General features: G+C 39.0%; 1 protein-coding gene across 7 annotated transcripts in view; it reads right to left on the bottom strand.

Moving 5' to 3' along the window:
- The window catches only part of myo3b (myosin IIIB), a 93534-nt gene that overhangs the window by 48777 nt on the left and 31323 nt on the right, over window positions 1-13434 (bottom strand). For all 7 annotated transcript variants that reach the window (XR_016115718.1, XR_016115719.1, XM_089002204.1 and 4 more), the window contains 5 exons: window positions 12841-13051; window positions 9921-10068; window positions 7669-7822; window positions 6677-6765; window positions 5563-5692 (listed from right to left, as the gene is read on the bottom strand). Coding sequence is in view for 5 of the 7 variants with exons in the window: in XM_089002204.1 (XP_088858330.1) it covers window positions 5563-5692; window positions 6677-6765; window positions 7669-7822; window positions 9921-10068; window positions 12841-13051 (732 nt within the window). In the remaining 2 variants the exon portion in view is untranslated. The remainder of the gene's footprint in view (window positions 1-5562; window positions 5693-6676; window positions 6766-7668; window positions 7823-9920; window positions 10069-12840; window positions 13052-13434) is intronic.

The raw sequence follows: 13434 nt of genomic DNA, 5'->3' as shown, positions 1-13434 counted from the left end.
GGAACTAAAGGTCAGGGCAGGCGACTAAAAACATACATAGCTCGATTTTCAGTAACATATTGCGCACAGAATTAAAGGACAACCGACACCATTTTTTTTGTTTCCTAACTGACATCCGAAAATTGTTTTATAGCATCTAAAATACCCAAAACACGCAGGCTGATATTTTTCGTCAAATGCAAAACACCAATCAAAATGACTTGTGGCCCAAAACTACTTCAAAATGACCTCGGAAATGGCAAGTTTCAGAAGGTCCCGCCCCCTTTGTTCGTGACGTCACGCCAGGACGTCTTCGCCTTTCTCGAGAATCAAAAAAATCGGATAAGATGCTTTCTTGTTACTCATCCAGTTATGAATATGATTCAAATAGTTCCGAAGAGGAAAGCATAAATGTTTGTAATCGATTAAAGAAGTCCTTCCGTATCAATTCGAGCCGTCTGGACTCCAATGTAGCGACCCAGAAAATGCACAAGATGGCGCCCAAGCTCCATTGGAAATGGGCTGATTTGTCTGCTGGGAATTTGTGTCAACTAGTATCAAATAGTAGTCTTGGTGCAACACACAACCATTCACCATCGTGTTATTTATGTTTTCCTTCTAATTTCGCCATCAACACGATGTCTTCAGACCAAACAAAGTACCCAAAATGCATTGTGTGTCGCTTTCCCGGTCGGGGGCGTTCCTTCAGTGACGTCACATCAGGAATCGTCACCAACTCAAAAACAAGACTTCCTGAATATTCAGCACGAGTCTTAAAACGTAAAATATAACTACAGTAAAGTCTCGTTATATCGATATTGGATATATCGATAGTCCCGGTTATATCGATACTATTTCTATGCACGCACGGAGAAAATTACATGCAAACAGGGTCGGATATATCGATAGTCCCGGTTATATCGATATTTTTTCGGACTCCCTTGAATATCGATATAACGAGACTTTACTGTATATGCGGTGGAATCTTTGTAAAATGCGCTCAGTAGAAGTCATTTGAAGTGATTTGACAAATTATGGACACAACTTGTCCGGAGGCGTCAGTTGTCCTTTAAGTCACCTCGAATGGGCCATAAATTAACCCATTCACTGCCAGATGTGCAAAAAAAAAAAAAAACGTGTCCACTTCAGTGCCAGGGTTTTTACAATTATAATCCATTTCATTTCTAAGCGCCTTTCAAAACTCTCAAGGACACTTTACAATCATAGGATAGTATTTTTTTCTGTGGGTGAGCAGCGGCAGCCACAACCCGGAATAACTGAAATGGATAAAAAGCTAGCTAGATAGCTAATAGATAGCTAGCTAGATAGCTAACTAAATACCTAATAGACAGCAAATAGATAGCCAGCTAAGTAGCCAGCTAGCCAGATAAATAAAATCCATGTTTAGTTTCAGAAATCATAAGTCAGAAGATTTTCATACTCGGGAAATGACAGTGAATGAGTTAAAAACAAAAATATATTTGTATATAAAAATATATATATAAAAATATTTGTTTTTTTTGGATTAGCATTAGCATTTAGATCAGGCTTCTATTGACAAGAATAGTCCGTGTCAACACTGGGGGGGGGGACGTTCAAGTGAGCCCTCTGCCACTCTTTTTTTTTTTTTTTTTTTTTTTTGAACATGTAGATCTGAAAACTCAACTCAGCAGCCAAGCAAATGAGATTAAAGCCGTCATGAAACGCCCCCACTCTGCCGACACCCTCCCCAGCACGCCTGGAGATGTCTTTCGAGGGGGTGTTGATTTAAATGTCATCCAAACGCTGTCATAGCAGATCAATCACAAAACGTGCATTGTAATTGCTTTGAAATGACACAACATGGCGTTGCGTTCAGCGAAAGGATGTTGCACCGCCGTGTGACGTTAGCCACCATCGACGCTAATCATTTGGTCGATGCTGTTGAGTAATTGGAGAAAAAAGTAGATGGAGTGGATGAGAAAGTTTCTTCGGACGTCATATGTACTTCTTTCAAGGTGTCGGCTGTTTCGCTTCTTATCCAAGAGGCTTTGTCAGCAATTTTTTTTTTGCTGGTAGTTTTGGCCCTATACAGTGAGACCTCAACTTACAAACACCTCAACTAACAAACTTTTTGTCTTACAAACGTCAAATTTATGAAAATTAAACCTTATAATAAGGACTATTTTCATAATACACACCCACCACGGCTGGCGGAGTGATCTTCGGCGGAAGCACACGACCGAAGAGCACCAGAGGTTAAGTTACCAACAGTCCTTATGGAAGGTGACTCTCCTTCCATAAGCCATCAACGACCATCAAAAAGGAAAATAAAACTTTATTTTACAGCACAGTTTATTTCTTTAATTACAGTCCTCATGTAATGCGCCTCTCTTTCCAAACATCAATTCCCTTTGACCTTCGACCTCCAACGCCATTCCATCAAGCCATAAATGACCAGCACAAATGTAAATAAAGTGACTTTATAATACAATGCAGTGTATTTCTTTCATTACAATACAATAGCACATTTATTATACATAGAATAAGGTATGTTGTGTGTAGTTCTAAGGCTTATTTAGTTGAAAAGTATATTTTATGGAAACCCGGGAACGGATTATTCCCATTTTAATGGTTTCCTATGGGATTTTTTTTTTGAGATACACACTTTTCACCTTACACACTCTGTCTGGGAACCAATTAAGTTCGTAAGTTGAGGACTCACTGTATATATCTATCCCTACAGTCCAGACGGGGGTCACTTCCCCGAAACAGAAAATATAGCGTGAAAGGGAAATTGTATTTATATTTCTCATGAAATGGCAGCCGATCTTTTTCAGGACTAATTTAAAATACAGTAAAGTCTCGTTATATCGATATTCAAGGGAGTCCGAAAAAATATCGATATAACCGGGACTATCGATATATCCGACCCTGTTTGCATGTAATTTTCTCAGTGCGTGCATAGAAATAGTATCGATATAACCGGGACTATCGATATATCCAATATCGATATAACGAGACTTTACTGTATATACATATATATTTTTAAGACAGTATGCAATAGGCCTGAACAATTAATTCCAAATTAAATTCCAAATTCTCTTTCTCTCCCTCGATTCATTCTGTAGAACGATCACCTCCTTTGAGAACCAACAAGGTTCAAAGCAAAAGTAAAGTGGCACAGCATGAAATCAACAAGCTTTTAGACGTCATTGACACAATGTCACCAATAAACATTACAGCACACTTTTAGTCCGCGTTCACTTCCTTTTTGTACGTTTATTAGCCCCCACCCCCCGAAGCTTTTAATTGCAAGAAAAAGCGGGTGGCGGAAGATTCCCTTGTGCACCACCTGCACTTGAAGTTTTTACACGCCCATTGCGTAGGAGAGTTCTAGACTCCGCTAAGGTCTCTTTTGTTGGTTAAAGCTTTTCTTTTAATGCGACCGGGAGTGAAAGAGAGCATTTACGGATTCCTTAAAAAGACGGTAAATCACATATCGTGGCTTAGCTGAAGTAAAAAAAAAAAGGGTGACTCTAATACAGTGATACCTTGGCTTACGAACTTAATTGGTTCCCAGACAGAGTCTGTAAGGCGAAAAGTGTGTATCCCAAAAAATAATTTCCCATAGGAAACCATTAAGATGACAATAATCCGTTCCCAGGTCCCCATAAAACACAATTGTCTCATTTTCTAAGCCTTAAAACTACACAAAATACACCTTATTTTATGTATAATAAATGTGCTATGGTATTATAATTAAAGAAATAAACTGTACCGTACAATAAACTCATGTTATTTAGTTTAAAACAGATTCTTATCTTAAAGACAGTGTATTGTCGGTGTTCAAATACCTGACATGTTTCGGCGTCTACCTCCGCCTTTGTCAGAGTATCACTCTGGTAGACGCCGAAACATGTCAGGTATTTGAACACCGACAATACACTGTCTGTAAGATAAGAATCTGTTTTAAATTAGATATCAAGTAGACAGGATGAACTTAATGCAACTATCATTTTATTTACCTTTGTGATGGTCGTTGATGGCTTGATGGAATGGAGTGGCTGGTTTCCTCAACATTAAACACTTGATGAGGAACGTAACATTCTTTCACGATCTTGAGGAATTATCCTTTGTAGGTACTTTCTCTGCGATAATTTTATCTAGTTCCTCATCAATTGTGTTCTGTTTAGCTGGGTTGCTAGCTTTTTGCATCAAGTGTACAGATGGCTTGTGCGGGTTATTTGTGGAGCCTGATTGATGGGATATTTTAACCTTGCTGCCTACACTTCGCTTTTGAACTATCATAGTTGAAACGAGTCGTCTGCCTGTCTCTTTAATTTTTAACCCCCTCCCCCGCACCGCTGCGTTCTTGACCAATCACGTGGGAATAGAGGACCAAAACAAGCCGGCTGCCATTTTCTTGTTGGGAGAACGGGGTCGTTCGGGAACGACGCGTCACTCATTGTGGCAGCTCCGTGTGTATCCCGAAAAATAGTTTGTATGCCAAGGTAAAAATTGTCCTAAATTTAATGTTTGTAAACCGAAAAGTTCGTAAGCCAAGGGGTTCGTAAACCGAGGTATTACTGTTATTCAACACATCTAGCAGCAGTTTCGATGACCACAAGGCCTCGGCTCGGGGAATGACGAGCACATTAAGAACCATTATTAAACCAACAACAATATTAAAAAGAGGTGGGAATAGTTGCTTTTGTGCTCACTAAATACTGTTTCTTCATCTCCTCTGGTTTTTAGAAACCCTTATCATGAAAATATCCAAGCGTTGAGCAGCGGGAATCCAAAAGGGACAGCTTAGTGAAAATAAAAACAGAGCAACGCGCCGAGAGCTGAGCCTTTTCCAGAGATAATGGCGAGTGCGGCTTTATCCGAGGACGGCGCACGGCGGCTCAAAATGGAAAAGCGAGGCGGGGGTCGATGTGGGGGGACAAAGAGGCGACCGAGTTCCACGTCTTTAAGAGACCCACTTACCTCCACGTGTATGAAAGCTCCAGACGACAGCACAATTGAAATGCTAATACAGCCATTGTATGGCGATACTTTGTCTCAGCTCAAACTTTCCTGATTACGGCGCTTGATTTGAGATAAGAGTTTCATTTGTTTTGTGATCGAGTTCATAACCCAAACTATTTGCACCTCAAAACGTCTTTCGCCATTGAAATGAATGGAAATGCCATTAATCCGTTCTGGCCGAACACAAATAAATAAATAAATAACATGTAAATAAATAAATACTAAATGAAAATAAATAATAAATGAAAATAAATAAATACATAAATAACACATGTAAATAAATAAATACTAAATGAAAATAAATAAATAAATCTATCTTTTTAGCTCATTCAATCCCAGACATGTGTCCACTCCAGTAGTGCCAGGGTTTTTGTCATTTTCACTCAAATTCCAGGACCCATAGATTGTTGAGTTTTAGGACTACATAAACATTCAATGCAGCATAAGAAACTTTCGACTTTCTTCTTTCATCAGAAAAAAAAGAGTTAATTCCTATTTGTTATTATTTCTTATATTTCTAATTTAATTTTACCACAAAATGTAAATTCACAATTGAAACGAATATCATACCTATTTTAGTTAAGGGACTGGAGAAGAGCTGTTGCAGAAGTTTGTTCTCTGATGTTCTCAGCACTACGACGATGTCCGCCGGGAGAGTGTCTCGGTTTTTCTCCAGGAATCCGTTGACGCTGTACATCACCTGTCGTGTTTAACGGAAGATGGTCAGCTAGCTAAAGTGAAATGTTGTGGTTGCATTTTGAGCAGTTATGAAGTTTACTTTGCGTGCCATGTACTGCGCAGATTTTTTTTTAATCTACAGTGATACCTTGGTTTACGAACCCCTTGGCTTACGAACTTTTCGGTTTACGAACGTTAAACTAATGAAAATTTTACCTTGGCATACAAACTATTTTTGTATGTGTCGTTCGCGAACGAGCCCGTTCTCCTAACAATAAAGAAGAAAATTATGTTTTATGGTGACCTGGGAACGGATTATTCTCATTGTAATGGTTCACTATGGGAAATTAATTTTTGGGATACACACTTTTCGCCTTACACACTCTGTCTGGGAAGCAATTAAGTTCGTAAACCAAGGTATCACTGTATATTGGTTTGACTTACTTTTTTGAGTTAAATTAGTCCGTTTTTCTCCTTGTATCACATGAACCCTTTCACGCACCCGCTAACCTAATAACACGATAAGCTGCCCACTATAGCAACTGCTGCACCTGAAAGGGTTAAACGACTCTTTAAGATCAACTTTCTTTCGTCCCATTTCGCTTTTTTTGTCGTTTCTCATGACTTTATTCTTAATGTCTTTTTTCCTCTCTTCACTTCTTTTTGTTTCTGGCTATGCAGCTATATCGCTAGCTATCTACTTAGCTGGCTAGCTAGCTGGCTATTTGCTATCTATTAGCTATCTATCTATTCGAGTTATTTCCGGGATGTGTGAACGCTGGCGCGTGTGGCTGCTGCTGCTCACCCACAGAAAAACATATCCTGAGAGTTTTAAAAGGTGCGTATAAATGAAATGTATTTTTATTATTACAGTAAAGTCTCGTTATATCGATATCGGATATATCGATAGTCCCGGTTATATCGATATTTTTTCGGACTCCCTTGAATATCGATATAACGAGACTTTACTGTATTAGAGTTCATTTCAGTGAGTTTACGAACTTACCTTTCCAGCAAAATGTAGAATCCCAAACGAAAGCTCAACACGTTTCGGTATCCAAAAGTACTTGCAGCGCAAATTGTCCTCAAACTTGTCTGTTAACATGAACAGAAACAACTCATGAATTTAACACGAGGACACTGAGCGAGACACAGTGATACCTCGGTTTACGAACCCCGTGGCTTACGAACTTTTCGGTTTACGAACGTTAAATTTATGAAAATGTTACCTTGGTATACAAACTTTTTTCGGGATACATACAGAGCTGCCTCAATGAGTGATGTGTCTCACAACAAAATGGCAGCCGACTGTTTTTGTCCTCTATTCCCCGCCCCCCCAGTCTTCGGTTAAAGCCACGTGATTGGTCAAGAACGCAGCAGTGAGGGGATGTGGTTTAAACATTAGACAGGCAGACGACAGTGAGAGAGTTTCAACATTGATAGTTCAAATGCAGAGTGTAGACTGAAAGGTTAAAATATCCCATCAATCAGGCTCCACAAATAACCCGCACACTTGATGCAAAAAGGTATTAACCCAGCTAAACAGAACACAATTGATGAGGAACTAGGTAAAATTATTGCAGCGAAAGCACCCACAAGGGATCATTCCTCAAGATGGTGAAAGAAGTTCCTCATCAAGTGTTTAATGCTGATGAAACCGGCCACCCCATTCCATTAAGCTATCTATGACCATCACAAAGGTAAATAAAACGACTTTATTATACAGTACAGTTTACTTCTTTAATTTTAATACCATAGCACATTTATTATACATAAAATAAGGTATATTTTGTGTAGTTTTAAGGCTTAGAAAAGTAGAAAATTATGTTTTATGGGGACCTAGGAACGGATTATTCTCATTTTAATGGTTTCCTATGGGAAATTAATTTTTGGGATACACACTTTTCGCCTTACACACTCTGTGTGGGAACCAATTAAGTTCGTAAGCCAATGTATCACTGTATTGCTTCTAGTTTCGGTAAATCGGTGCATCCTTACCGACTAACGTGTGGTCGGTAGCCTGCGGGAAGCGGCTTTCTTCATCCAACAGTGACAGAAGACCCATGGGCTTCTGCAAGAACATGTCCAGGATGGGCCTGTTGTCCTCGTACTCTACCAGACTGGCATCGACTCCCTCGCTTTGGTATTCCATCTAACAGCCCGGGAAATCTCGTTAATGAGTTCTCCAAATGACCCAATTAAAGCCATATTATTTGTTCACGTTTCTAATCAAGCGAAAACACACAGTTGGGGCTTGCATAATACGAGCTTTTTACTGAATTCATAACACAGTTCGGAACTAACAAATAGTGCCACTTATTCATAATTTATTTCAATTTGCAAATAACCCAGAGTCCTATCATATTATTGCATGGCTTTAATTTCACATCAAAAGTTGCTTTCAATATATATTTGGATTAATAAAATGGAAGCGATGGATTTAAACCCGTCCTCATGTATTAATCATTGATAAAGTCAGTCAATGCGCACCAAATGTAAATCCCTATTGCGCTAAGCGCAAGGCCTACATCAGTCGCGTATTTATAGAAGAGAAACTTTTTTTTTTATATAAACACTGTGAAATAATAGTTTGGAAAACCCAGACTTGTCATTTTAATGGTGCAGTATTGTCTCATTTTGACAGGTTAAAAAATGATGTGAAATAAAAACATGATGAATCACAATAATAATAATAAATTTCATTTCTAAGCGCCATTTAAAACTCTCAAGGTCACTTTACACTCACAGACGAATCGATAACTAATAGCTAGCTTGCTGGCTAGCTTATAGATAGCAAATATATAGCTAGCTTGATAGCCAGCCAGCTAGCTAACAGATAGAAAATAGATACATAGCTAGCTAGGTAGCCAGCTAAATCGCTAGCTAGCTAGCCAGATAGCTCAAGTGAGGAACATAATGTAAAAAGACCAGGAAGGATCCATTGTACACTTTATCGACAGTATTCATATAGCGAGCTAGCGAATAGCTAATAGTTAGCGAATTTCGCTTGTAGTAGACGTGCACATTCCAGCATGACGTCCCTGATCCACTCAAGCTAATGAATTGACTGTACTGTGGATGCTACAAAAACAAAATAATGTGAAGTTTGCACCACAAAACAGATCCGAAGAGCAGTATTAGCAATGATGCTATAATGCTAACAAAGTAATATACTGTACAACATGTTTTGGTTGAACCTAAAGTAGATTAGTGGGCTCCATAGCAAATATAGTTAGGCTCACTAAATTCTAATAACAATCCAAATAATTGTGAAGGTGTTATTTTTAGGAACAATTATGACTAAACGTTGTTTTAAAACGTAACTACTGAACCACATAAAAAAATAAAAGAAAAAAAGGAAAGAAAATGGGTGCCATATCACTTCGTCGAGTAAATGCTACATGCTAAAAGCTAATTCATGAGCTGTAAATCAAGATAAGCTAAGCAGTTTCTCTGCTTAGCTTTTTTATATATATATATAATATATATATATATAATATATATATATTTTTTTTAAGAAGAGAAACTAAAATTAATCAATGACAAAGTAAAAGCAAAACAAAGTTCCATCCCGCATTCGAACCGCCATTTAGCTGGATAGCTATCTCTTAGCTATCTATTAGCGAGATGGCTAGCTATCTATTTGAGTTATTCCGAGTTGAGTGAACGCCTGCGCGTGTGGCTGCCACTGCTCACCCGCAGAAAATATATCCAAAATATATCCGGTGACTGTAAAGTGTCCTTCAGAGTTACTTCCGGGTTGAGTGAAAGCTGGCGTGTGTGGCTGCCGCTGCTCACCCGCAGAAAAAATATCCTGTGACTGTAAAGTGTCCTTGAGAGTTTCGAAAGGCGCTTATAAATGAAATGTATTATTATTGCTGTATCTATTAGCTAACTAGCTAGCTTTCTATCTATTTGAGTTACTTCCGGGTTGAGTCAACGCTGGCGCATATGGCTGCCGCTGCTCACCCACATAAAAAAAAATATCCTGTGACTAAAGTGACCTTGAGAGTTTTGAAAGGCGCTTATAAATGAAATGTATTATTATTATTATTATGATGATTATTATTATTAATAAAAGTTGGAGGCCAGTAAAAAGAAAAAAAAAATGCCTCTCCTGGGTTGGATTTCTGACTCTATTGAATAAATCACAGTAATAAACACACTCATATGCCTGAAAAAAAAAAAAGATAATTTCATCATAATTAAATTCTATCATAATTTTAAGTGAGGCCTGATATTCAACTCACCTGTTCCAGGGCAAATATATGCTGGTTGAAATAAAACTGAATTTGTTCGTTGGCAATATTGATACACAACTGCTCAAAGGAGTTCTTCTTGAAGTTTTCAAAGCCAAAAATGTCCAGGATTCCCACATTCATGCTGCTCTCTGCGGCGCTTCAAAGCAACAACAACAACAACAAAAAGCGGGACAAACAAACTTATTAGAACACAGCGAATAAATCCCAGCAGCCATTTTATGTTGATAAAACTTTCATGACAATCCAAGTTCAACCCAAATACTGTTTTGCCTGCTTGCCGCGAAGTCGTAAACACAAGCTTGGAACAAATCAAATCAAAGCACATCATCAATGGTTTCTGCTTTTGTGTGTACAGTGATACCTTGGCTTACGAATTTCATTGGTTCCAAGACAGAGTGTGTAAGGTGAAAAGTGTGTATCCCAAAAAATAATTTCCCATAGGAAACCATTAAAATGAGAATAATCCGTTCCCAGGTCCCCATAAAACATAATTTTCTACTTTCTAATTTTCTAAGCCTTAAAACTACACAAAATATACAGTACATTATTTTATGTATAAAAATGTGTTATGGTATTATAATGAAAGAAATAAACTGTACAGTATAATAAAGTCCTTTTATTGACCTTTGTGATGGTCGTTGATGGCTTGATGGAATAGTGGCCGGTTTCATCTCTTACCTTCTTCTCTCACCATCTTGAGGAATGATCCCTTGTAGGTGCTTTCTCTGCGATAATTTTACCTAGTTCCTCATCAATTGTGTTCTGTTTAGCTGGGTTGATAGCTTTTTGCATCAAGTGTACAGATGGCTTGTGCGGGTTGTTTGTGGAGCCTGATTGATGGAATATTTTGACCTTGCAGTCAGCCTTTGAACTATCAAAGTTAAAACTCTACTACTGTCGTATGCCTGTTTCTTTAATGTTTAAACCACCTCCTCTCACTGCTGCATTCTTGACCAATCACGTGGCTTTAACCGAAGACTGGGGGCGGGGAATAGAGGATAAAAAAAAGTCAGCAGCCATTTTCTTTTTGGAAAACGGCTTCACTGTCTCTCTCTCTGTCTGTAAACCTCACCTCCCCTCACTGCTGCGTTTTTGACCAATCACGTGGCTTTAACCAAAGACTGTGGGCGGAGAATAGACAAAAACAGTCGGCCGCCATTTTGTTGTTAGGAAAATGGGTTCGTTCGCGAATGTACATCACTCATTGTGGCAGCTCCGTGTGTATCCCGAAAAATAGTTTGTATGCCAAGGTAAAATTTTCATAAATGTAACATTCGTAAACCGAAAAGTTCGTAAACCAAGGGGTTCGTAAACCGAGGTATCGCGGTATTGATTTGACCTTGACTCATTTTCAAGATGTACAAACTGCGAGTCCTAGTGCCTTTCGTAGCGCTTTTATAAAACGTCCTTCCGCTGAGGTCATTTTCCGCCATCGCTATCAAGTTATTAACGGCAATAAGGCGTGTAAAGAAGAGACGGGATCTGGGTTTTAGACTCTTTGACGTACCGCACACATATTTATGAAGGAATTCTTTCGGATCAATGGTTAGCCTCTTTGTAGTCTCTCTGAAGTCTTTTTAATCATCTGAAGATGATTTTCACAGCGTGCAATCGGTATCAAAAATGTATTAAAATGACTTCTTTTTTTTTTTCTTTTTCGGACTGGCATTTATATTCTCCTCGACGTGTTTGCGTTGAGCTCAGAAGACTTTTACAAAGGTCATCACCGCTTTGTGAGAGCGGAGGATGTCCACATCTTTGTTCAACTTAACTGCGATGAGATGAAAAAAGTGTATGTGGTGTAACTGTCGCGGCTTGGAATTGAAGCGGATTTATATGCGACAGGAAATGTGAGACAATCTCTTATTGTCAATGGATGCTAAAGCTTCGCGTTTGCTTTGAAAACTTAGCTTGTAGCACACATGCACATTCCACCATGACGTCTCTTTTAGTGTGAATAGTTCTCGATTTATTTATATAGCTGTCCAGCTATCTAGCGAGCTAACTCGCTAGCTAGCTATTTGCTAACTAGCTCCCTGGTCAGCTATCTAGCTATGTATTAGCTATATAGCAATCTTTCTGGCTGGCTAATTATCTAGCTGGCTAGATATTAGCTATATATTGACTAGGTAGCAAGCTTTCTATCTATTTGAGTTACTGTACTTCCGGGTTGAGGGAACCATGGCGCGTGTGGCTGCCGCTGCTCACCCACAAAAAAAAAACGTATCCTGTGACTGTAAAGTGACCTTGAGAGTTTTGAAAGGTGCTTATAAATCAAATGTAATATGATGGGAAACTTTTTTATTCCCAGGCAAAAATGACTTTCTTGATTGTGAGAGAGTATTTTTGGATTTGCGCTAGCTAGCTAACAATGCAAATTTCCCCCTTGTGGGACCAATCTTTTAGCTATCTAGATAGCTAACTATCTAGTAGCTAGCTATAGAGCTAGCTATTTGAGTCAGGAAACATATTCGCTATCTAGCTATCTTTTAGCTATCTAGCTAGCTTTCTGTCTATTTGAGTTACTTCCGGGTTGAGTGAACGCTGGCGCGTGTGGTTGCCGCCGCTCACCCACAGAAAAGAAAACGTATCCTGTGACTAATGTGACCTTATCCTGACTTTACAGTCACAGGATAAGGTTTTTCTGTGGGTGAGCAGCGGCAACCACACGCGCCAGCATTCACTCAACCCGGAAGTAACTCAAATAGACAGAAAGCTAGCTAGCTAGCTTGTATAGGTGCTAGGTGATTAAAAAAACAAATGATAGCTGGTAAAAAAATTGAAAAAAAAAAAATCACATTTTGTACAAAAAAAAGTAACATTGACATTTTTACGCTTATTTAACGCTAAAGCTCCCCACAAGGACAAGCTAACTTTTAGCTAGCGTCTTTAAAAGTCTCTCCCTCACCAGATGTTCACATCAGGCTGCAGCAAAGTGTTGATGCGATTGACGATCCAGCTAAACAGGCGTCCGTACAACGCCTTGGACATTGCGTCCCGCACGTCGGCCGCTTTGTCCACTGTGTTGGTGCGAATGATGGTCTCCCCCCTGGTAACCACGCACTGCGACGTTAGCGCCTCCTGGAGCTCCTCTGGCCCGATATTGAGCAGGGAAGCGGCTAAGGAGGGGAAAGAGAAGAAGACTTGGACAGATGCCTTGTGGGATGCCTTCTATTTATTTTTTTACATTTCAATAACATTTCAATTACAATAACTCATTGATAGAAAGTTGGCTAGCTCGCTAAAAGATAACTAACAGCTAGATAGCTAGCTAATGGATAGCAAATAGCAAGCTAATAGTTCGCTAATAGATAGTAATTTGAGTTAATTCTGCTTTGAGTGAAGGCTGGCGCATGGCTATCCATTTGCTATCTATTAGCTATCTGGCTAGCTAGCTAGCTATGTAGCTGGCTATTTATTAGCTATATGGCTATCTAGCTAGTTAGCTAACTGTCTAGCTGGCTATCTATTAGCTATCAGCCAACGTTCACTCAATAATAAA

The sequence above is a fragment of the Hippocampus bargibanti genome, linkage group LG08, assembly GCF_051943395.1.
Source record: "Hippocampus bargibanti isolate YZ-2025 linkage group LG08, ASM5194339v1, whole genome shotgun sequence".
Lineage (NCBI taxonomy): Eukaryota > Metazoa > Chordata > Actinopteri > Syngnathiformes > Syngnathidae > Hippocampus > Hippocampus bargibanti.
The sequence above is the reverse complement of the archived record's forward strand: the minus strand, read 5'-3'. Positions and strand labels throughout refer to the sequence as shown.